Source organism: Erpetoichthys calabaricus, chromosome 16 (genome assembly GCF_900747795.2).
Source record: "Erpetoichthys calabaricus chromosome 16, fErpCal1.3, whole genome shotgun sequence".
Lineage (NCBI taxonomy): Eukaryota > Metazoa > Chordata > Cladistia > Polypteriformes > Polypteridae > Erpetoichthys > Erpetoichthys calabaricus.
In genome coordinates this window covers 54,571,521-54,596,301 of record NC_041409.2, presented here as the reverse complement: position 1 = coordinate 54,596,301, position 24,781 = coordinate 54,571,521, and the positions used below count along the sequence as shown (strand labels likewise).

Genomic DNA, 24,781 nt, shown 5'->3' with positions numbered 1-24,781 from the left:
TTTGAAACACTTCAGTCGTGTCTCCTCTTAATCTTCTTTTCCTTAAACTGAAAAAGACTGCTTTTTTAATCTTTCTTCATAATTTATCCCCTTTATCCCTGGAATCAGCCTAGCTGCTCTTCTCTGGACCTTTTCTAGTGCTGCTATGTCCTTTTTGTAGCCTGGAGACCAAAACTGTACACAGTACTTCTTATGAGGCCTCACCAGTCAGTGAGTTTGAGCAGAACCTTCTTGAACTTGTACTCCACACATCAAGGCGCTATATAACCTCACATTCTGTTTGCCTTCTTAATGGCTTCTGAACATTGTCTGGCAGTTGATAGCGTTGCGTCCACTATGACTCCTAAATTCTCCTCAAAAGATGTACTTTTGATTTTCAAACCTTCCATTGTGTATTCAAACCTCACATTTTTACTTCCTAGGTGTAATACTTTACATTTACTGACATTAAATTTCATCTGCCACAAATCTGCCAAAGCCTGTCTTGTGTCCAAGTCCCACTATAATGATTCAGTGGATTCCAGTTTATCTACCAATCTGCCTATCTTGATAATATCTCAGACTTAACCAGCTTGTTACTTAATATTCTTATCCAAAATCATTTATATACAGTACTGTGCAAAAGTTTTAGGCAGGTGTGAAAAAATGCTGTAAACAAAGAATGCTTTCAAAAATGGAAGTGTTAATCATTTATTTTCATCAATCAACAAAATGCAGTGAATTAACAAAAGAGAAATCTAAGTCAAATCAATATTTGGTGTGACCACTCTTTGCCTTCAAAACAGCATCAATTCTTCTAGGTACACTTGCACACAGTTTTTGAAGGAACTCGGCTGGTAGGTTGTTCCAAACATCTTGGAGAACTAACCACAGATCTTCTGTGAATGTAGGCTTTCTCACATCCTTCTGTCTCTTCATGTAATCCCAGACACACTCGATGATGTTGAAATCAGGGCTCTGTGGGGGCCATACCATCACTTCCAGAACTTCTTGTTCTTTACGCTGAAGATAGTTCTTAATGACTTTGGCAGTATGTTTGGGGTCGTTGTCCTGCTGCAGAATAAATTTGGGGCCAATCATACGCCTCCCTGATGGTATTGCATGATGGGTAAGTATCTGCCTGTATTTCTCAGCATTGAGAACACCATTAATCCTGACCAAATCTCCAACTCCATTTGCAGAAATGCAGCCCCAAATGTTCAAGGAACCTCCACCATGCTTCACTGTTGCCTGCAGACACTCATTATTGTACCGCTCTCCAGCCCTTCGACGAACAAACTGCTTTCTGCTACAGCCAAATATTTCAAATTTTGACTCATCAGTCCGGAGCACCTGCTGCCATTTTTCTGCACCCCAGTTCCTATGTTTTCGTGCATACTTGGAGTCGCTTGGCCTTGTTTCCACGTCGGAGGTATGGCTTTTTGGCTGCAACTCTTCCATGAAGACCACTTCTGGCCAGAATTCTCCGGACAGTAGATGGGTGTACCTGGGTCCCACTGGTTTCTGCCAGTTCTGAGCTGATGGCACTGCTGGACATCTTCCGATTTTGAAGGGTAATAAGCTTGATGTGTCTTTCATCTGCTGCACTGTTTCCTTGGCCGACCACTGCATCTACGATCCTCAACGTTGCCTGTTTCTTTGTGCTTCTTCAAAAGAGCTTGAACAGCACATCTTGAAACCCCAGTCTGCTTTGAAATCTTTGTCTGGGAGAGACCTTGCTGATGCAGTATAACTACCTTGTGTCTTGTTGCTGTGCTCAGTCTTGCCATGACATGAAACTGTCTTCCACAACCTCACCTTGGTAGCAGAGTTTGGCTGTTCCTCACCCAGTTTTAAGCCTCCTACACAGCTGTTTCTGTTTCAGGTAATGACTGTGTTTCAACCTACGTGTGACATTGATGATCATTAGCATCTGTTTGGTATAATTGGTTGATCATACACCTGACTAGAATCCTACAAAATCCCTGACTTTGTGCAAGTGTACCTATAAGAATTGATGCTGGTTTGAAGGCAAAAGGTAGTAACACCAAATGTTGATTTGGTTTAGATTTTTCTTTTGTTCGCTCACTTTGCATTTTGTAAATTGATAACAATAAACAATCATTATTTATATTTCTGAAAGCATTCTTTCTTTACAGCATTTTTTCACACCTGCCTAAAACTTTTGCACAGTACTGTATATTGAAAATAACAGCGGCCCCAGGACTGACCCTTGTGGAATACCACTCTTAATGTCAGCCAATTTTCATAGAGTTTCTTGCACTATAACCCTCTGTGTCTGAGCCAATTCTGCACCCATCTACAAACAACACCCTGAACTCCCACTTCTTTTAGTTTGTTGTCCAACCTCACATGTGGCACCTTATCAAATACCTTCTGAATGTCAAGATAAATAATATCATATACTCCGTATTGATAGAATTCCAGCATGTTGGTAAAACGTGAGCTTCCTCTGCTGAACCCATGCTGACTGTTCAGTAAAACTCATGTTCTTACCGTTTGTTGCTCAATCTTTCCCTTAATAATTCCTTCCATTAATTTACCTGTGATGCATGTTGTGCTTATTGGCCTGTAGTAGGTTAGATCTGCCCCATCACTCTTTTTATATAACATGGTAGTATTTACTGTTTTCCATTCCTTTGGAATTTACCAAATATGCAGCGATGTGCTAAAAATATTCGTCAAGGGTTTATATCTGTACTCGCTAACTCCTTAAGAATTCGAGGGTAAATATTATCAGGTCCTGGTGATTTGTATTTTTTTAATTCCCCTTTATCCTGATGCACTTCAACTCCTCTCTGACTGTTCTTTAACTTCTAAAATACTGAAAGAATCTCATTAGGTCGTCTTTCACCTTATCTGCTATATTCCTCTCTGTCTTTTAGCCTCCCTGATATCCTACTTAATGTTTGCATATTACAAAATACTAAATCCAGACAAACTTCACCCCAAGTTGGTACTTTAACGTACTTGTTAAAAACAGTCACTGAATATTTTTAAAAACTCCTGCTCTTGTATGCTGCTATTTGCAAGGTTATCCCAGTAATTATTTGCATAATTAAAGTCCCCAATGACTATAATATTCCCCTGTAAATTTGCCTTTTTTAATATTTCTAAAAAGATGTGTGTTGAAATTACTGTCTGCATTGTGCGTCTATAACATACTCCTAAAATAAGACCTCTTTCCCAAATGTTTTCCAGGTGTAGCCATATGTGCTCACATTGCCCAACTAAAGAGAATTTGTGTTTAAATTCTGTTTGACATAAACAGCAACCCCCCTCCACTCCCCCCACACACACACCTTTCTGTTTCTGTCTGTCCTTCCATATATCCTTCTACTCGTCCCCATTTTAATTGTTTTGTCAGGTTTACGTTATTGCTATGATATCATAATTCTGCTTTGCTACATACAACTCCAACTCACTTGTTTTAATATTTCTGGCATTAAGAGAAGCTATTTTTAATGTGTTAGTCATTTTACTTTTGTATTTAAACGTTGGGTTAGAATTTACATTACTATGCATTTTTATTTTTGCACTAGTGAATTCCAAATTATTATCCATAGCTTTTAGGGTGTCATAATTCAAAAGATAATTTTTTTGTTTATTTTGACAAGAGTATGTGTGCTGCTCTTTCACATTGAGCAGTGCTAACTCCACTTGTCTGTAAGTTGCATCCATATCCATTTTGTGGTATTAATATTTCATGACATGATTTCACATTTTCAATCACAGTATTTCAAATTGTGATGCTTTAACAGTTACTACTGACAGATATACTGTAAGATTTGGTAACATTTGTGTTCACAAAGCTGTAAACATAATTTTCTTCCTGTTTATATCCACCAAGTGATGTTGAGCATTACAGAAAATAAAATTTAAAAGGGCTGTGCTCTTCCTTTGGAAGCTCCAGCACTGTAAACGTGTGTTTCTATAAAGCAGAGTGTTGTGTACCATCAAAGGAAGTTGGATTCTACAACAGATCATCTTTAGTTGTTCATTAAATTATTTAACATCAGTTAATTATTGGGGGGGCAGTACTGAAGCTACCAGTTCTACTAGTTTTAGTGTTCATTCCTTATATTTTTTCTTGTTTTTCTCTTAAAACAGAAGAACTCAATGTTGTACTGTGCTACAAGTTGTATTGGTGAGTGCTATTTCTTTATGGCTTTACCAACATTTTCCAAATATCTTTAATTGAGGTTTCATCTAATTACAATATAGGTAATTTACAATTTTACCAGTGCTTTTTAGTTAAGAACACTTGTTACAAGATACACACTTGTCATAATTATGAAGTGTCACTCTGTCCATCCATGTCCGTATTATTCACAGTGTGGACATCAAAGATTTCCACATACTTCAAAATGTCAGATTATGTTGATGTCAAGTTATTGTAAATCATCTCCTTTAATAAAGTATTTTAACCAGCAAAATTTAAGCAAGAAAAACAAATGTACTTCTTTTAAGAAAATCATTTAAAAGTAAAGACTTTTTATGTAATTGTGCATACATGTTACAAATACTTTGTGTATTAGTGATGCCTTTTGCTTTGCTTACAGAAATCCATCTGCTTGGTTAAGTCAGTAGAAACTTAGCGAACCAGGCTTTGAACTTGTATCTTTGCATTATTGCTATTTCAGTTTGGGTGTGTTTGCTTTTCATTTTCACTGCACAGTTTCACAGTATGAAAGAGTTTAGTGTTTTCTTCCTGCCCTAGAGCATCGTACTGGTTAAAGTTTGTGGTGATCATAATAATCCATATTTCTAAGAGCAGAAACACTGTACAAGTGCATTTGTGACTTATAATACTGGGTTGTGAGTTTAGGTGAGGCCACACTTCTTTGAACTCATAATATTAGAACAATCCATCACCTGAGGCTTTTGAATTTTGTCCCGATTAGCTCCTGCCTAGCTGGACACCTCTCCTAATTAAACTGTGAATTTTTGATTTCAACCCTCTGCTAGGGATGCCATAACAACTAATACTTCGGTATCAAGTCAGTACCAAAATTCTGAAAAAGTAGTACTGAGTAAAAGTCTTTAGTACACTGATGCCTGGCTGCAAGTGGACAAATTATTTTGGAAGGCACAAAAATAAACTTAAGAAAATGTAAGTAAAAATACAATAATAGCTCATAGTGGTGATCATACAGCACTGCATTAATACATGTCAAAAAAAAAAAGCTGAAGTTATGTCTGAATGAGCTTTGTGTTTGAAGTGGGAGAATTTCAGCACATAATTGTGGCAGTTGTTCTTATAAAAAAAAAAACACTTAATAGGCTTTCATTATTGCAACTTTTTCATTATGGAGTTAGCTAAAAAAAATAATTCACTCTGATTGTAATGAACATATGTACAGAAGTCTGCCTAAGCATCCATTCATTTTCTAAACCGTGTAAACAATTCAGGGTTGTAGAAAAATCATGTATGCATCCACTATTAAGCATACAGGATATTTGTACCAAGTAAAAAGTGCACTTTCAAACAAAGTGGCTGTTTGGCTTATATGCACTGGCGGTGACATGAACTGCTCTATTTGTTAATACCAAAATAAAATGTATTTAGTGTTTCAATGCTGCCAAGCAACTGGTTCAAATACTCTTTCATTCCAAATGCTATTAAGCTTCTAAATAAGTCCATTTTAAAAAAAACATCCATAGGCTTAAATCTTGGGGTGAACAAATATCATTAGCTGAAGTGTAAATGTTGGCTTAATTTTTATGTGCTATTTGTTTAATCTAACATTTCTCTGTAAGTAAAGGGTGTTTCATAAAGTACACAGTTTTTGAATTGCGTGGGATTTTTTTGTTTGAAGGTTGTCAGCACTGTTCCTATCATTTTCGTTATCTACTGTATTATCACTCCGATTAGAAGACCATTTGTCGTTTTTCCATTTAGCAGCCATGGAGCGGGTCAGTATCGAGCAACGCATTCTTATTGTGAAAACTCATTACAAAAACGGGGAGTGCTACGCAGAGACTGTCCGTAAACTTTGTGCGATCTTTGGACGTGACAATGCCCCTACCTCAACAACAGTTTTCGAGGTTGGTACAGAAATTCGAAGAATCTGGGCCAGTTGCCACTAGAAAATCGCCGGTTGAAACCATAATGTTCGAACACAACAAAACATTGCGGTAGTGCAAGACAGTGTGAATGTAAGCCCCGGGAAGTCGCTTCACCATCGTTCACAACAGCTGGGTATGTCACCATCTTTGGTGTATCGAATACTGAAAAAAGATCTTCAGATGCACCCCTACAAGATTCAGTTGATAAAAGAGCTGAAACCAGCAGATCATGCAAATTGGCGAAGATTCGACGATTGGATTTTGGAACAAGAGGACGACAATTTTTCAAAAAGAATAATCTTCAGTGACGAGGCATATTTCCATCTCTCAGGGTATGTCAACAAACAAAATTGCCGCATTTGGGGTGATGAGAACCTTGGAGTGATCCAAGAGCACGAAATGCATCCCCTACGAGCCACGGTTTGAAGTGGTTTTTCGGCAGGAGGCGTGATTGGCCCCCTCTTTTTGAAGATGATGATGGAAATTCAGTTACTGTAAATGGCAACCATTATCGGGACATGATCACTAACATTTTGTGGCCTGCTCTGGAAGAAATGGAAACATTCACAGGAACGGTACTGGACTATATCAGGTTCTGCATTGAAAATGTGACTGTGGACAAAGACATTCGGGTTTTTCCAAACCAGAAACCCTGGATGACCAGCCAGGTCCGTACACTCCTCAGAGCCCGCGACGCTGCCTTCAGGTCAGGTGACAGAGCTCTGTAAAGGGCTGCCCGAGCTGCTCTGAAAAGTGGAATTAAAAAAACCAAGACGGACCATAAAAGGAGCATAGAGTCCCACCTGTCCAGCCACAATACACGGCAGGTGTGGCAGGGAATACAAAACATCACAAACTACAGAGGTTGTGATGCAAAAACAGGAGATCTGAGTGCGCAGCTAGCAGAGGAGCTAAACTGCTTCTTTGCTCGCTTTGAATCATCACAACAGCTGCACTCACCTGCTCCAGCCCTGCTCCCACCCTCATCGGGTTCCTGCACTACTCCACTCACGGTAAAGGGGCACGATGTCAGACGGGTGCTCCTGGCAGTGAACCCCAAGAAGGCTGCCGGCCCAGACGGAGTGCCTAGCAGGGTGCTCGGAGTGCATGCCCACTAGCTCACCTTTATCTTCACCAAAATCTTCAACCTCTCCCTAGCCCAGGCAGTCATTCCGTCCTGCCTAAAATCAGCCACAATCACTCCAGTGCCGAAGAAGTCTCCCATCACCAGCCTAAATGATTATCACCCCGTGGCCCTCACTCCAGTAATCATGAAGTGCTTCGAGAGACTGGTTCTCCAGCACATCAAGAACTATCTCCCCCAAGACTTCGATCCCACCCAACTTGCATATCGCACAAACAGATCCACAGAAGACGCCATCGCTGTAGCTCTCCACTCTGTGCTGAGCCATCTGGAGCAGCAGCAGAGCTACGTCCGGATGCTGTTTGTGGATTACAGCTCAGCTTTTAATACAATCATTCCTGACATTCTCATCACCAAACTGGTCAATCTTGGACTCCCCCCTCTCACATGTGTCTGGATAAAAGACTTTATTACCAACCGGCTACAGACTGTGAGACTCGGCCCCCATCACTCCTCCATTCGCACACTGAACACCGGTACCCCACAAGGCTGTGTGCTGAGCCCCCTTCTGTACTGTCTCTACACCCACGACTGCAGTCCGTCCCACAACAACAACAACCTCATCGTCAAGTTTGCTGACGACACCACAGTGGTCGGACTTATCTCAAAGGGAGACGAGGCAGCTTACAGAGAGGAGGTACTGAAGTTGGCAGCCTGGTATTCAAAGAACAATCTGGCTCTGAACACCAGGAAAACCAAGGAGGTCATTGTGGACTTCAGGAGGCACAGCACCGACTTAGCCCCCCTTTACATCAACAGCGAGTGTGTGGAGAGGGTCCATACCTACCGGTTTCTTGGCGCCCATATCTCTGCTGACATCGCCTGGACAGACAGCATCACAGCAGTCATCAAGAAGGCTCAGCAGCGGTTACACTTCCTGAGGGTCCTCAGAACGCATAACCTGGACTCCAACCTGCTACTGACCTTCTACCGCTCATCCATCGAGAGCCTGCTGACGTACTGTATCACAGTATGGTAAGGCAGCTGCACCATGGCAGACAGGGAGAAGCTTCAGCGAGTAGTAAATGCAGCACAGAAGATCATCGGCTGCCCTCTCCCCTCCCTGATGGACATTTATACCTCCCGCTGCCTCAGTAGAGCAAAAAACATCATCAAGGACAGCTCCCACCCTGGCTCTGATCTGTTTGACCTGTTGCCTTCAAGGAGGTGCTACAGGTGCATCACAACAAGGACAAACAGACTCAAGAACAGTTTTTTCCCAAAAGCCATAACCATTCTAAACTCACACATGCACTGACTACACAGTCTAACCCCCCCAACCCCTGGACTTCCTTCTATCCATCAACTGTGCAATATCTAAATGGTACTGACAATAACAGTGTAATATCTGTATAGTGTATAATATCATTACTCTCAGGGTCCAACATCCACTACTTACTGCACATGATCATCATTATTGTGCAATATTTAAATAATGTGCAATAACCCAATAGTGCAATAGTTGCTATATACATATGGAAAGAATAATGTCGCAGAACTTTTTTTTGCAACTTTTCGCACCATTTGTTTATTTGTTTATTTACTTGTTGTGTTCTACATATATGTCTGCACTGAAGGAGCTGCTTTTAATCTCATTGTACTTGTGTATAGTGACGATAAAAGGCATTCTATTCTATTCTATTTATGGCCCTTTACTGCACACTTGTATTTGAATAAATAGGGTCAGATTGTAGTTGATTTTGGTAATAGATTTTTAAAATTTAGAAAGTACTGTTATTTTTCTGTGGGAGTCAACTTAGCAGCTCTGGTATATTCATGAACACAACAGTCTCAAAGTCGCACAGTGTTAGCCACTTTCAAGATATAGGAAATTCTGAAAAATTAACAACTTGTTTAAATATTTTATAGGTGGAGAATAATCTCAATGAGTCGGTAGTTATATTTTGTCACATGCTGAAATACAGTTGGGGTTATACAAATGCTTGGTAGAGCTGTGGCATTTCAAATGTTATATATTGCTTGGTGATTCATTGCCACAGACATCTCCATAATCAGTCTTTTTTTTTTCCTTTCTGAAGGGTCTTTCCAGTTCCACAAATGCCTACCTTATGTTGAATTATCCTGGCTAATCCCAAGTTGATTTTCCATTTTCCGTTTTTGATTTTATATTGATGAAAGCAGAAATCTGCATGATAACTAGTGATGCGTAAACCCTGCAGAGTTTGCTTCAATATGGGTTCACCGACATCACGAAAATGTTTGGGAACTTTGCCAAATTCTGCAGATTCATTGAAATCAATATGGAAGGATGAATAAAGTTTGTTTTGAGTGAATAATAATGGTGCAGTGGTTTTTTAGGTGTCCCCTAAGATTAAGAAACCATAAGCCAAATATTCTGGATTTATTATAGTAACAAAAATGCGATTTGAGCTGTGAGGCAGCAGTGTTAACCATTGCACCACCATGTGTCAAACAACAAAAAAACAACATTTCTTTCTAAAGCACATTTTCATACAAACAATGTAACTCAATGTGCTTTACAAGTTGTCAGAGAAGTAGTTAATGCAAAGAAAAACAAATTAAAATTAGATAAGAAAAAGAATGCGTAAGTAGTATGCAAAAAATAAATAATGCTCACTTGCATAAGACAGACATATAATTAAGAGAAATAGTCCTTACATATGGAATTGTTTCTTTAAGTTTCTAAATGGTCATTAAATAAGGTCAGGTGGTCAGATTGGATAGAAAAAAAAAAAACAGAATCTGTAGGGGTTCCAGGCCAAAAGACCACCCAGCCCCCACTGGGCATTCTCCCTAACATAAATGTTCTTAAGTAGTTAATGACAAGCACAAAGTATAGTAAAAGGCCACAATCTAGCAAAAAGTTGGTATATATATTATTGTGGCACATGAGTTCCTATCTTGACACATATTTGCAGTGCCACCAAGTGGCAATGTGGAAATGGCTCATTGTATTGCTCGAAGTCACAGCTCTCAAAGCAGCTGGAGCATCTTTTTTGTTTCCCGTGTTATCTATACAGATGCTGTGCACTTTTTTCTTCCGCCATGAAGAAAGAAACACCCTATAAATAATAATAAATGTGTCTTTATTTCTATTACTACACATTGTCTCCTGTGTTTTCTCCTGTGTTTTCTTTAAAGCTTGTTTTGACTGGTGGTTGCCACGTGCGGCTAAATATGCATACAAATTAGCCATGTTGTACTGCAGCACACAGGAATCATTGTTATATCTCTGGTGGCAGTACACATAATATTCTCATTATGGTCAGCTAAAATGAAAATACTGCAAGTTTTTAATTTTTTTTTTTTTTTACACACATGGTGGTGGTGAAATCAGTCATGCATGAAGCAAATTGGCAACAATCTTACAGTACACCTGCATGAAAGCTCTGTGATGTTATGCTAGCCTCACAAAGCATCATGGGGCACTGGAAAAAAATGTTTGTTTAAGCCTGCTGCATGGCAATATTTCTTAGGAAAACCTATGAACATAATCACTGGTGAATACAGCATATTCTCTGTAAGAACACTTTGCCAAATTCCGCTGATCAGCACTGGTAAAGAATGTATGTTTGCTTTATATTAAATTTATATGTATATACAGTAAATGACAGATACTGCTGAGGATTATGTTGCATTTTTAACTAACATATTCCATTCATTTTTTTATACGTCTGAGATGCTGCAAGTAATGTACAATACTTGTCAGGTATAGCAAATGTCTGAGTAGAATGTGAATTTGTATTTTAGCGCTATGCAGTTAATGCTAAAGCCACAGTTATTCATACTGGGCCTGGAATGCTCTATGCATGAACATTTTATTGGTAACACCAGTTAATAATGACATGGAAAGCATGCTAAACCTAGAGAGATTAGAAAATTCAATGACATGAAACAAAATACACACAAAGCTCTTTGGGATAAGGGTTGATTATCTCAGTCCTTCAAAAAACATATTAATGATTAAACCAGATTTGCTTAATATTTTGTGCTGCTTAAAGAGACATACTGCTAGGTTAATTCTCTTAAGCTGAATAAATTGTTGAAGATGTTTAATGACACAAATGAATGGACTCAAAACCCAGGTCTGTATGATAGCAGTTGTAAGGTAGGCATTTAAAGATTTGTCTTAGACAGTCCTTGTATTCCCTTATTTTATTTGCTCTACATTTGATTTGTATTCTTCTCTGAACAGTGATTGCTACTTGCTTATAAATTTAATTGACAGAAATTATCACTCTTTTAAATACTGGGAAGCATTCTTCAACAAAACTCTCTTGAGGATTCCAAGGATGCCAAACATATTGTCAGTTATTTCCAAAGGTGATTGTTTATGCTGGTAGCACTAAAGTACTGACTCTGTGCTAAATAATGAAATGATGAGCAAGTGATTAGAATATGTTGCATTTACTTCTCATGAAACACGATGGACAAGCTGTCTGCTGAAAAAAAGCCCAAGTCATGATTACAGCCCTGCTTGTGGTTTTTAATAAGAGATGAAGGCTTTTTTTCCATTCTGTACATGTAAATCCAGTGCTTTTTTGACCACAGTACCAACATCATGAACTTGTAGTAAAAATATAGAAAGAATTACAGGAAACTTTTTACAGTCATGGCCGAAATTATCGGCACCCCTGGAATTTTCCCAGAAAATGCACCATTTCTCCCAGAAAATTATTGCAATTACAAATGTTTTTGTGTATACATGTTTATTTCCTTTATGTGCATTGGAACAACACAAAAACAGAGCAAAAAAGCCAAATCTGACATCATGTCACACAGAACTCCAAAAATGGGCCGGACAAAATTATTGGCACCCTTTCAAAATTGTGGGTAAATCGTTTTATTTCAAGCATATGATGCTCATTTGAACTCACCTGTATCAAGAAACAGGTACTGGCAATATTGCAGTCACACCTGAAGCCAGTTAAAATGGAGAAAAGTTGACTCAAGCTTTCTGTTGTGTGTCTGAGTGTGCCACACTAAACATGGAGAACAGAAAGAAGAGCAGAGAATTGTCTGAGGACTTGAGAACAAAAATTGTGGAAAAATATCAACAATCTCAAGGCTACAAGTCCATCTCCAGTGATCTTCATGTTCTTTTGTCCACTGTGTGCAACATAATCCAGAAGTTCACAACACATGGCACTGTAGCTAATCTCCCTGGACGTGGATGGAAGAGAAAAATTGATAAAAGACTGCAACAAAGGATAGTCCGAATGGTGGATAAACAACCCCAATCAACTTCAAAACATATTCAAGCTGTTCTGCAGAGTCAGGGTGCAACAGTGTCAGCTTGAACTATCTGTTGACATCTGAACGAAATGAAACACTATGGCAGGAGAGCCAGGAGGACCCCACTTCTGACACAGAAACATAAAAAAGCCAGACTGGAGTTTGCCAAAATGTACTTGAGAAAGCCAAAATCCTTCTTGGTGAACATCTTGTGGACAGATGAGACCAATGTAGAGCTTTTTGGTAAAGCTCATCATTCTACTGTTTACAGAAAACGGAATGAGGCCTACGAAGAAAAGAAGACAGTACCTACAGTCAAACATAGTGGAGGTTCTAAGATGTTTTGGGGATGTTTTGCTGCCTCTGGCACTGGATGCCTTGACTGTGTGCAAGGCATCATGAAATCTGAAGACTACCAAAAGATATTGGGGCGCAATGTAGGGCTGCTAAATGTAGAAAGCTGAGGCCATGGGTGTTCCAGCAGGACAATGACTCCAAACATACCTCTAAAAGCACTCAGAAATGGTTGAAGACAAAGCGCTGGAGAGTTCTGAAGTGGCCAGCAATGAGTCCGGATCTAAATCCGATTGAACACTTATGGAGAGGTCTCAAAATTGCTGTTGGGAGAAAGCGCCCTTGAAATCTGAGAAACCTTGAGCAGTTTGCAAAAGAAGAGTGGTCGGAAATTCCAGTTGAGAGGTGTAACAAGCTTGTTGATGGTTATAGGAAGCGCTTGATTTCAGTTTTTTTTTTCCCCAAAGGGCGTGCAACCAAATATTAAGTAGAGGGTGCCAATAATTTTGTCCAGCCCGGTTTTTGAGTTTTGTGTGAAATGATGTCAGATTTGGCTTTTTTTCTCTTGTTTTTTTGTGTTGTTCCAATGCACATAAAGGAAATAAACATGTGTATACCAAAACATTTGTAATTGCAACAATTTTCTGGGAGTAATGGTGCATTTTCAAGGAAAATTCCAGGGGTGCCAATAATTTCGGCCATGACTATATGATGGGTATTTTTTATATGTTTGAAGATGTTTTTTTTATGAACTTCATTTCTAATTTTTTTTGTAGTGTTTTTGTTCAACATCATGATTAATCCTCATTTTACTGAGTTGCAATGATCTGTCTCATTCTCAAACAAACATTTGGCCTAAATTCAAAATGCATGTTCGTGAGATTACTGAATTCAGAACCTCAATCAGATTGTTACATGAATCATTTTTTAATGCTTCAATAACAGAGCTATATGAGAGGAGTGTTCTGTAAAAAATGGAGGCATAGATTTTTTTTTCCATTTTCTTTTAACCTATTAACCTGTATTGTAGCAGCAGTCCTATACTCTGTTTGTTCAGTCATACTGCATGGGCCATGATCAAAATTGCTTGCACGTAATTTGTTTTCTGTTTTCTGCAACTTTTTTTATTCAAATGTGCTGCACATTACATTACATGGTTATCCTACATGATTTTATGTTTTCTTTTTAGGATTAAAACAAACTGCACAATCAAGACCCCACAATGAGTGTAACATCATGGTTCTTAGTCAGCAGCACTGGTATTCGACATCGGCTTCCACGAGAAATGATCTTTGTGGGAAGAGAAGACTGTGAGCTTATGCTTCAGGTAATACACTTGGTACTAGGAATTGTGCGACTGCTGCATTCCAAGTGCAAAATAAGTTATCTTGTTGAAGTGGCAATAAAGTATTGGTTTGTCTGTTATCATTGTATACTGTATACTATACAAGGCAACTAGGTGGTACAGAGATTAGAATCGCTGCCTTAGAGCTCCAGATTCCTGGTTCTGATTTGCATTACCAATAGTGTCTAAATGGGTCGGTCTTATCCACTCGCATCCCAAAGCCATATATTTTAGGTTATTTAGCAGCTATAAATTTGCAACATATATTTGAGTGAACTTTTGTATTTGAGTTTTCTCTGTGATCGGCTATTGTATCATTTAGGTTTGGTTCATGGCTTATGCCTAGTGCTGTGTGACCAGTAACTTGGTCTCCAAGACCCTGAACTGAGTATGTCAAGTAGAAAGCCGAGGGCTAGATTGGCTACATGGCTAGGTTAGACTTTCTTAATCTGTTCACGTACAGTGAATTCACAAAATTTCCAACTCAAAAGACCAAAGCTGGAATAGGAAAGACAGGGTCGTGCCATCTAAGAGAGTGAACAACTTAAGGGTTATCCAGCAGACATTTCTTTTCTCATGAAAATAAAAAATTGAGGAATACACAAAATGGGAAACATAAAGAAAAAAGACAAAAATAAACTGAAGGGTGAACAACTTGTGGGTTATCCAGCAAACATTGCCTTTGTTATTAAAAATAAAACAATTGCAGAATACACAAAGAAAACAGACAAAAATAAATTCCTCCTGCTACCCTGTGCTGCTCTTCCCATAGCCAGTCTTTTTTACATGCAGTTTCGTCTTGGTCTCTTTTGACAATATCTGTTGTCATTCAGCATTACTCAAATGACAGACACATATAAAAGGGATCTTGAGGAAGAATGTTGAAGGTTGTGGGATTCACAGGGAACAAAGTTGGCTATAGGGTGCTTTATCCTGGTGTCCCTGTTGTATAAGTAAAGGTGTCCCTGGCACTGGAAGTGATTTTGAGGCTTGATACTGGGCTGGGTTTTACCTGCCTGAAGTCCACAGGTTCAATGAACTTGGTGTCTTGTGGATAAGCTGGGATAAGGGCTCATCTTGTGAAAGGGAGAGATGTGCTTCTGCTGCATCAACAGAGCCTATAATTGCCTTTATATTCTGATTATATGAATTATTAAAATACTGTAATAACATTCACTGAATTCACCTTGTGAAATGGTACGGCCCGGACACAGACATGCAGACACGTTTTCAGGCATCACCACACGTTTATTCACAGTCTCTAATATATACAGTCACTAAGTGCACCGCCACCAAACCCCCACAGTCTCCCAAAGTCCAGGCTTTACTTAGCCACCTCTCTTTGTCCCGGCTTCTTCCTCAGCCGTCTCTCTCTCTCTCTTTTCACACACACACGTCAGGCCTCTCCTGGCCGCCTCCTCTCCCGACCTCGTCCACCTCCTCACTCGACTCCAGTGTTGATTGCAGGGAGGCGGCCCCTTAAATAGGCAGGCGGCTGATGACCACACCCGGCCACCTGCCACAATACTCCCCCGCACGCTGAGACCCCACGGGGCCAGCGGCCCATCCCGCGAGGACAGATTTTCCTCAGCGGCAGGTCGATATATTCCAGCCCAGGGCCCGGACCTAGAGAATAAAAAGAAAAACAAGGGGCGGAGACGTTGCCCTGATGCGGCGCCTCGGCGCGCTGCCTTCTTGCTTGGGCCAACGCTCTCCGCTCCGTCCGGTAACCCGATTCTCTCTTTCTCGGCCTCCCGATCCGAGATTTCCGTGGTCCCCGCCATGGGACCGCCAACTGGAGCACACTCAAGCTTCGCCTCCCAGCCTGCGGCCCTTCGTGGGACATTTGCACCCAGCAACACGTCCTCTCATATCGGAGGAGCCAGCTTTCTTTCTCCGACTCCTCCTCTTACTTTGGGACACCAGGCAGCGGTTCGAGCCTGCCTATTGTAAAAGGACAGACCCTGTCCCGCCGGCGTCTGTAGCTTTACGGGGGCGGTCCTACTCACCGTCCCCGCTGTGCTCCCCCGGTCAGAAGGTCCAGCGCCGCGCTGTTCCTCTCTCGCCAGCGGCGCTTGTGCTAGCGCGCCCGCCGTCCCTCCTGATCCTTGCGTCTCCGCCCGGAGGGCACATCACTCGGGTGGTGGCAATCTGACCAGCAGAAGGCATTCCTCCAGCTGCTGCAGGATCGCTGCCAAGGAGAGAAAGTCAGTCGCACACGGCAGCGCCACTCGCCGACTGCTTTCTATGGGCCTTTTCCTCCGGCCCATTCGGGTTTCTGGCTGGCATGGGATGGACATTCCCTGGTCCTGCCTCCATCCAATCGCTGGCGGGCACACAGGACACACTATCCAACCCCGTGCCTGTCGCAAGGAGGGACTTCCGGTCGGCGGCCATCTCGTCCTCCCTCCACACATGGAGACGAGATCCTGGGCAACTCTGCGGCTGTCTTCGTTGCAGCTTCTCCTTCTCGGCAGCTCCCCTAGCTGCCGCCGCGTCTTTGAGCCGTCCCTGCAATACATAGTCCATGGGCGGACTGCTAACGGTCCGGGCAATAAACTGTCCCAGCGGGGTTGGGTGCACGCTGCCCCTGCGGCACGTGGGTGAGCTCCCCTGCTGTGCCGGGCCTTCCACAGACATTTTTAACAATACAGGTCCCCACCTTGACCCATGTGGAGCATCCTGCCGACTACGCCACTGTGAAATGGTACGGCCCGGACACACAGGCAGACACGTTTTCAGCCTTCACCACACGTTTATTCACAGTCTGTAATATATACAGTCACTAAGTGCACTGCCACCAAACCCCCACAGTCTCCCAAAGTCCAGGCTTTACTTAGCCACCTCTCTTTGTCCCGGCTTCTTCCCCAGCCGTCTCTCTCTCTCTCTCTTTTCACACACACACGTCAGGCCTCTCCTGGCCGCTTCTTCTCACGACCTCGTCCACCTCCTCACCCGACTCAAGCCTTGATTGCAGGGAGGCGGCCCCTTAAATAGGCAGGCGGCTGATGACCACACCCGGCCACCTGCCACAACCTGCTCTTCATTTCTTTTCCATAATAAACATTGACATGTGTATCAATGAAATGTCTGTATATGTTCAAAAAGGTCAGCAGCTAGTCCAACTTGAATGAACTTGTATAACTAGGAAAAACATCCATAAACTTAAGGGTGGCATTTAGTGTTAAAGGGCTATTATGGCAGTTTTTTTTTTATTACCATTACATGACACTCCAGCTCCCACATAATTCAGTTCAAAGTCATATAGGGCAGGAGCTTGGCCCAAGTAATACTGCATATAAAGAAGGAACCATTCCTGGACACCACCACTGCATTTCACAGGCCCCACCCATACACACACCCACTGCAGGCCAATTTGGAATGGCTAATTCACTAAATACACTTTTGTTTGGGATTTGAAAGGAACGCTTGAGTACCCAGGGAAGACACAATGCAGTTACTGGGAGTTCTTGCTGACTCTATACAGACAGCAACCAGGGATGGGATCCGAACCCAAGTTTCTTAATTTGTGAGACAACAGTGTCAGTCATTGAGCTGCCATTCTCCAGCAGTTTTCCCAAATATGTAGTAAATAGGTTCAAAAGACCCTGAACTGCTTCTTTATAAGCAGCCCCCTGCAAATGTTATAAATAGAAGTTGTCACCTGATGTTTTGTTTTCTTTTAAATATGTATTCTTCTTAGCCCAGCTACTTATATTTTTACAAATTTATATTGCCTGGCAAAAAAATAATTGAACACCGTATAACATTTTTTGACTGACTTTATCTTTGATTATGATGTTCATTTGTTTTGCTGTTGTTTCTATGCCACATTTCATCGTTTATTTTGTGCCAGATTTGCTTTAATTTTTTCCACTGAGATCTTGTGTTGACGATTGGAGAGTCAAACTAGTCCATTAAGTTTTTTCCACCACATCCTAAAGACTTTCAGTGGAGTTGAGGTCATTACTCTGGTGGCCAATTCATATGTGGAAATTAATCTTCATGCTCCCTGAACCACTCTTTCACAATTTGAGCCTGATGAATCTTGGCATTGTTGTCCTAGAATATGCTTGTACCACCAGGGAGGTAAATATCTTTTGATGGGATAGCCTGGTCATTCAGTAGATTCCGGTACTCTGCTGACTTGGCCAAGATCTTGTATTGACTATGAGGAAGTTAAACGACTTTAAGTTTTCTCCACCACATCCCAGAGACTTTCAGTGAGGTTAAGGTCAGGGATCTTTGATGGCCAATTTATGTGTGAAAATGATTCCTCATGTTCCCTGAGCCACTCTTTCACAGTTTGAGCCTGATGAAGTTTGGCATGCCATGCTAGAATATGCTCTTCTCGTCAAGGAAGAAAATATCTGTTGATGAGAGAACATGGGACCTCATGTATAAATGGTGTGTACGCACAAAAATCTTATGTACGAACATTTTCACGCTCAAATCATGATGTATAAAACCTAAACTTGGCGTAAAGCCACGCACATTTCCATGGTAGCTCATACCCTGGCATACGCAAGTTCTCCGCTCGGTTTTGCAGACTGGTGGCACCCAGCGTCAAAGCAGTGCTACTGTCCCTGTGTGGTTCTTTTTTAGATCCACATCCCTGACGCAACTTTATCATATACACTGAAACTAACTGCATATTGTTTATTAGTTTAATGCATCTGATTGTAATTAACCTGTAACAATATAATGGTCCAGGGAATAGTCAAAGTATTCCAAATACATATAGCTGCATCAGTGTTGTTACTCTCACTGCACCTTCTTTTTCTTCTTTCAGCTGTTCCCATTAGGGGTTGCCACAGCGGATTATCTTTTTCCATATTACTCTCACTGCACCACTCGAAGCATTTATATCACTATATCTGAGTGGGGAATCACAGAGAATTATCGGTATACAGCAGGGGTGGGCAAAGTCATTCCTGGAGGGCCGCAGTGGCTGCAGGTTTTTGTTCCAACCCAGTTGCTTAATTAGAAAACAATTATTGCCAATAATTACATTTCATGCCTTGTTAGTGCTTTAACTCTGCTATGTCAAGTCATTCTCATATCCTAGATTTTTTTTCCATTCTAAGGATATCATCCAAATACTTTGAAGTGTAAAACGGATGAGTAATTCTCAATCCTTCACTTTTTTCTCTTCTCTTTCCATTTCCTTCTAGGTATTTAATTAAACCAAATAGTGCATGATAAATACACACAGGTGTAAAGGGTAACAAGCAAAATGGATAACTGCTGGTTTCTTTTGTCATTTGCATCTTATTGCTAATAAGGAGCAATTAAAAACCGAGAATGCAGCTGTTTAAAACTTAAATAAGCAATAAGGGTTAAAAATCTTAATGAGGGAAACAACTAAAATGAAGCAGAAGTGTTTCTAGAGCAATAAGTGCTTCTTATTAATCAATTGGGTTGGAACAAAAACCTGCAGCCACTGTGGCCCTCCAAGAATGACTTTGCCCACCCCTGGTATACAGCATCAAGCACACGCTGCCTCAGCCATGCTGCCTATTTGAACTGCTCTCACACGGCAAACGCTTCAAAGCCTTTCCTGTACGGACCTCGCAGTTCAGAAACAGTTTCATCTCAAGAACTATAAACGCACTCAATCAGTCCATCAAGTGCTCCTTATAGAACTGTTTGTACTTATATGTACAATTATCTCACTGTAAACTTGTGATACAGTTATAATATTGCACAACCTAAGCCACTTTATAAAGCACGTATTTACATATGATGACGATATCATTTTTAAGATGAAATGTAGGAAAAAATTATATTATACAGATAAAACTTTAACTTCATTTAAATAATATATATTTTTAATAATTAAACATGTGAGGACATGGTGTCGCTGCGCTAGCAAGGATCTGGCGCTCCATTCATGGATTTTTCCTGCCTCGTGCTGTATTCTTGCTGGGTCTGGTGCGACACTGGATGTATAGAATAATTAAACATGTACTACGAAGATATTTCAATGTTCCTTAAAAGTTTTGAAGGATCGGCGTTCTAAGCTTACAGATGGCTTAACATCTATTACAGAACTGATTGTGTGATTATTGGGTATTTGAAGAAAGAAAAGTAAGGACAGGAATTGGGGGTTAGTACGTTTGAAAGAGACAGTACTGCTGCAATAAAGTATTTCATCGGAGGTCATGGATGGCGCAGCAAGCATCTTGCGTGAGACATGAACAATCACTGCACCACCGTGTTCCCATGTTTAATAACATGCTTTAACTCCTATCATCATGAAAATGATATCACGTATACATCTCAGTATTTGAATTATTCAGAGAGCTGTAATATTATGAATGGAATGGATTCTGTGTCCTGTTGGAGGAAGAGAAAGCCCGGAAGCACATAGTGATTCACATGCATAGAGCACATAGAAGATCAAATACAAAACAAAGAATTTAACGTGCTACTTTAGTTACAATGGGATTTGAGAAACTGGTAAATGAAATGATTTTAAGATGAAGTTTATGATGTTTTACTTTAATGACAAAATAAACTACATGATTAAAGTGGAAATTTTGAGATTAGAGTTGACATTTTGTGCTTTTTTTTCCCCCAATGCGTGCCTTTTTTTTTCTTCTCTGTACCCTAATAAGCTTTCATATGACACTCAGACGGTGGGCTATGACTTGACTTTTCACGGCGACTTTGATATGCGACAACTTTTTTATTTCGGGCACTGTGCGGCTTTGTGAACTTGAGCTTTCAAGTTTGTCCGACACACTATGCCACTCGATCAACTTCCTTTTGATTGATTATATCACTGTTTAAACCAACAAATAGTACGTTTTTCCTTGCCTCCACTTGGTATTTGCTGAAATTCTTCTGTTTTCCCCCGTGCTTTTGCCATTGTCTTTTCACAGAAGGCTGAGTTTAAGGGCTATTTACTGTATATTGATTTGCATATTCAAAGAGGCGTAATTCTGGGAGGAGTTGGGGCGGGACAGCAGGAGTGTGCACGTGCGTTACTTTTCACACTGACTGGGATTTATGTAGCGGAAGAATGTGGAAGTTGGCGTACGCACAGATTTATGCATCTGGATTTTTTTGTGCGTACGCACATTATAGTGTAAATTCTACGCACGGTGTTATACATGAGGCCTTTGGTGGTTCAGGTACTGGGCTGTCTTCATTTTACTGCAACATAATATTGGTGAGCCTAGACCAGACTAACTGAAGCAAGGCCAGATCATAACACTTCCTCTACAGGATTGTACAGTGGACACTGTGCATGACAGATCCATCACTTTGTGCGCTTCCCTTCTTAGTGTGATGGAATACGGTATATTTTAACTCATCAGAGTCACCTTTTTCCATTGCTCCACAGACCAATGTTTATGCCCTCTAAGAAATTGAAATTGTTTTTCCGATTAGCCTCACTAACAAGTGGTTTTCTTGTTTCCACACAGCTGTTTAGTCCCAGTCCTTTAAGTTCTTGTCACACTAGGCTTGTGTAAATGTTCTTACTATTAGTATTAAACATAGCTGTGAGTTCTTCTGTCAGTTTTCTACAGTTTAGTGATCTTTGGTCATTCATAATTTTTTTTTTTTCCCTACCACGTTTTCCACAAACTTAACCACTATCCTTCCACATGTTAATAATGCATTGGTCAGTTTTCAACCCAATTCCATTCATTTCATCAATCTCCTTGGTTGTTGTCTTTTCTTGATGCCGGCTAATAATTTGCTCCTTCTGAAAAATAGTCTTTTTGGCAACCACGGGAAGTATCTTCATACATGGCTGTTTAGAAAAGGAGAAGCTACATGCTACCTCTGTTAAAAATTGAAAGGATTATTACCACCTGAAACATATTAATTACTGCAATAATGGTCTCAATCATTGGCTTTTGAGCGGCAACAATTTTTTTTGGCCAGGCAGTGTACATTTAAATATGGGAACATGCATTTATTCTGTGGAATATGATTGCAGTTTAAATATTTGGGTACTTTATCAACTTTTCTCTAAAGAATGAAGCAGACATCAATCATGACAGCTCAAAGCAGTGCTTCTTCACCCTGGTTCTGAGTCACACTGCAGTTGCCAGTGTTTCCCTCCAGCTAGTATCTTAATTAGAAGTCAGTTCATGCTGATAATGCAACGTGTCATTTAGATGAGTTGTTCTTACTCGCATTCTGCTGCGTAAGAAATTCTAATCTGTGTTTATTTTACTTTACTGACAAAAAAGGGAACATTTTATGTCAACTGGTGGTCCTCCCAATTACTTTTCTTCATTTTATTCAAATAACTACTTTTGTGATGAGCACTTCTAAGTATAAATGGTATTAACATAGCTGTGCAGGTTTTGGCTACCTTGATTTATGAACATCTTTGTTAAATGACGCGTGTGAATTAGGCAAGCAAAAGAAGCAATAGAGGAGCTTGACATCTTAACAAGCAAGTGATTGAAAATGAAGTTAAAAAGAATGTGAACCTCAATGGACTACAGTTCAGTACAAGCTGTGACATTTCAAAGTGATGTAAAACCCTTGCTATAAAACTTAATTTTTAGTTTGTAGGCAAATCTCAAAGGTATTAACAGCAGACTCAATGACATTTACTGACTTTTCTGTTTCTAACTACAACTTCTTCTTGTAGTTCTTCTTAATACAATATTTTTGACTTAAGTTTTTAAGGATGTATTGTGTACGTCAGGGGTCCTTGATCATGGTCCTGGAGGGCTGCAGGTTTTCCTTCCAACTAGTTTCCTAATTAGAAAATAGTCCTTGCTGACAATTAAACTTGGTATTTAACTATTTGGCTTGTTAGTGCTTTTTTTAATTGCACATCAGAGTTTCCTTCTCTGAGAACATATCCATGCCTTTTGTGGACCAGAACAGATTTAAACTTAATGGTCCTTCCAATTCCCCTCTCATTTATTTCTAAATGTTTTTTACACAGATACTTCATGGTGCATATGAACAGGTTTGAAAGAAAGTATGTTAGCTGCAGAGCTGCTGGTTTATTGGTTATGTGTATTTCATTATTAGCTAATGTCTGGTTAAGAAAACAGGCAACAATTAAAATTTAAATAAAGCTGCTCAAAACTAAAATAAGCAATTAAAGATTCTGAATTGTAACAAGCAAGATAACTAAAATTAAGCCCATAAACATAGTGCATTAGTAGTGAATAAATGGGTTCTAATTAAGAAATTGGTTGAAGTGAAAACCTGCAGCCACTGTGGACCTCCAGGACTGTAATTGAGGACCTCTAATCTACAATGTAACCAAAGTTCGTCTTTGATGAATGAACACATTAACAAGGCATAGAGTTAAATACCAATTTTCATGATCAGCAAGAATTGAGTTCTAAATTGGAAATTGGACAGGAAAAAAAAACCTGTAGGCACTATGGCACTTCAGGGAAGTTATTGAGGACCCCTGGTGTACTTCATTTAAAAATGTAAGAAATTGTTCCTAATTATGAGACTTCTGAATCTTTCACAGTTTGTTTAGATGAATTAAATATAATTCCCATAAAAATTGCTATAATTACATTTCTAGAGCTAACATAGCTCTGCTGACTCATATATTCCTTGCATTTCCAAAGCCTGTTTTTTGCTAACCTAGCCAGTTGTTTGACAGCCCGCCAGCTGGGCATGTGCTCAGTAATTTTCCTTCTATGACTGCCTTTATTGCCTGCTGTTAAAAAGTTCACTAATGTAAACACCCTTTGTACTTCATTGCTAATAAAATTTATAGGCGCTTCCTGTATTTTCTTGTTAGGTCTGGGTATTGCAAAAAAACGTTGGCAGGTACATGGTGGTGTAGTGGTTTGCACCAAGACTTTGTTACTGATGTGACCACTGTTCATGTGGGCTTATATAATTAGGTGTGAACGTGTGATTGAGTTTACTGTGATGGCCTGTCATCCCATCCATGGCTGGCTTGCACCTTGAAACTAATGCTACCAGAATAGTCTCATATTACTGACAACCCTATAATGAAAAACATAGGTTTAGAAAATTAATGGATAGCAGGTGAAGAATACATTGCATTTTGCTGTTTATGAATGGACAGGCTTTGTTTCCCTTTCTTGGTTATAATGTCTAATTATTGTAAGCTTCTTTATTGTGTGTTTTCACGTTTGAAACTTTCATGTGGTGTCGCGATACCCTCTCTTGCTCTAATGTACAGCTGTGGGTAACAGTTTATAATACTGGGATTAAAGACTCTCTTCCTTGCTGATTAGAAAAAAAATCTTATAAAATCTGATCTTTGCAGTTTTTAATTGTGACCAGTGTTTTCTGCCAGTTGTGGATACCTTACTGGTAAATTTAGTTACCTCTGTGACTATGTTAGTGATATGCCTTTTAAAATATGCATGTTATTTTTTGAGATGCCATGCAAATACATAAATAGTAACAGAATACATCTTAAAATACTATCGGTTCTTGAATAATGAATACTTCATCTGTCTCTTTCATAAAATTGTGAAACTGGCTATGTAAACAGGTAATATACAATATTTTATATGTATTGTATCTCCTGCCTTACGTGTACCATCAGTATTTCTCAGCCTTTCTTGGCCAGCACTTCCTCTGTCAAACACATTTCCTTAAAGCCTGCTTCCCAGACTGTCATTTCAGGGTAACCTGAAATATCAGATTAATCAAAGGGACCAGACACACACACAAACAATAGTGTTTTATATAGTAGAATATTCCATGCTGTTAATGACAGACCACCT

At 40.0% G+C, this 24,781-nt stretch overlaps 1 protein-coding gene across 1 annotated transcript in view; it reads left to right on the top strand.

Moving 5' to 3' along the window:
• The window catches only part of cep170bb (centrosomal protein 170Bb), a 132,080-nt gene that overhangs the window by 27,883 nt on the left and 79,416 nt on the right, over positions 1-24,781 (top strand). Inside the window, exon 2 of the mRNA XM_028821984.2 lies at positions 13,914-14,051. Coding sequence (XP_028677817.1) covers positions 13,947-14,051 — 105 coding nt within the window. The 5' untranslated portion in view covers positions 13,914-13,946. The remainder of the gene's footprint in view (positions 1-13,913; positions 14,052-24,781) is intronic.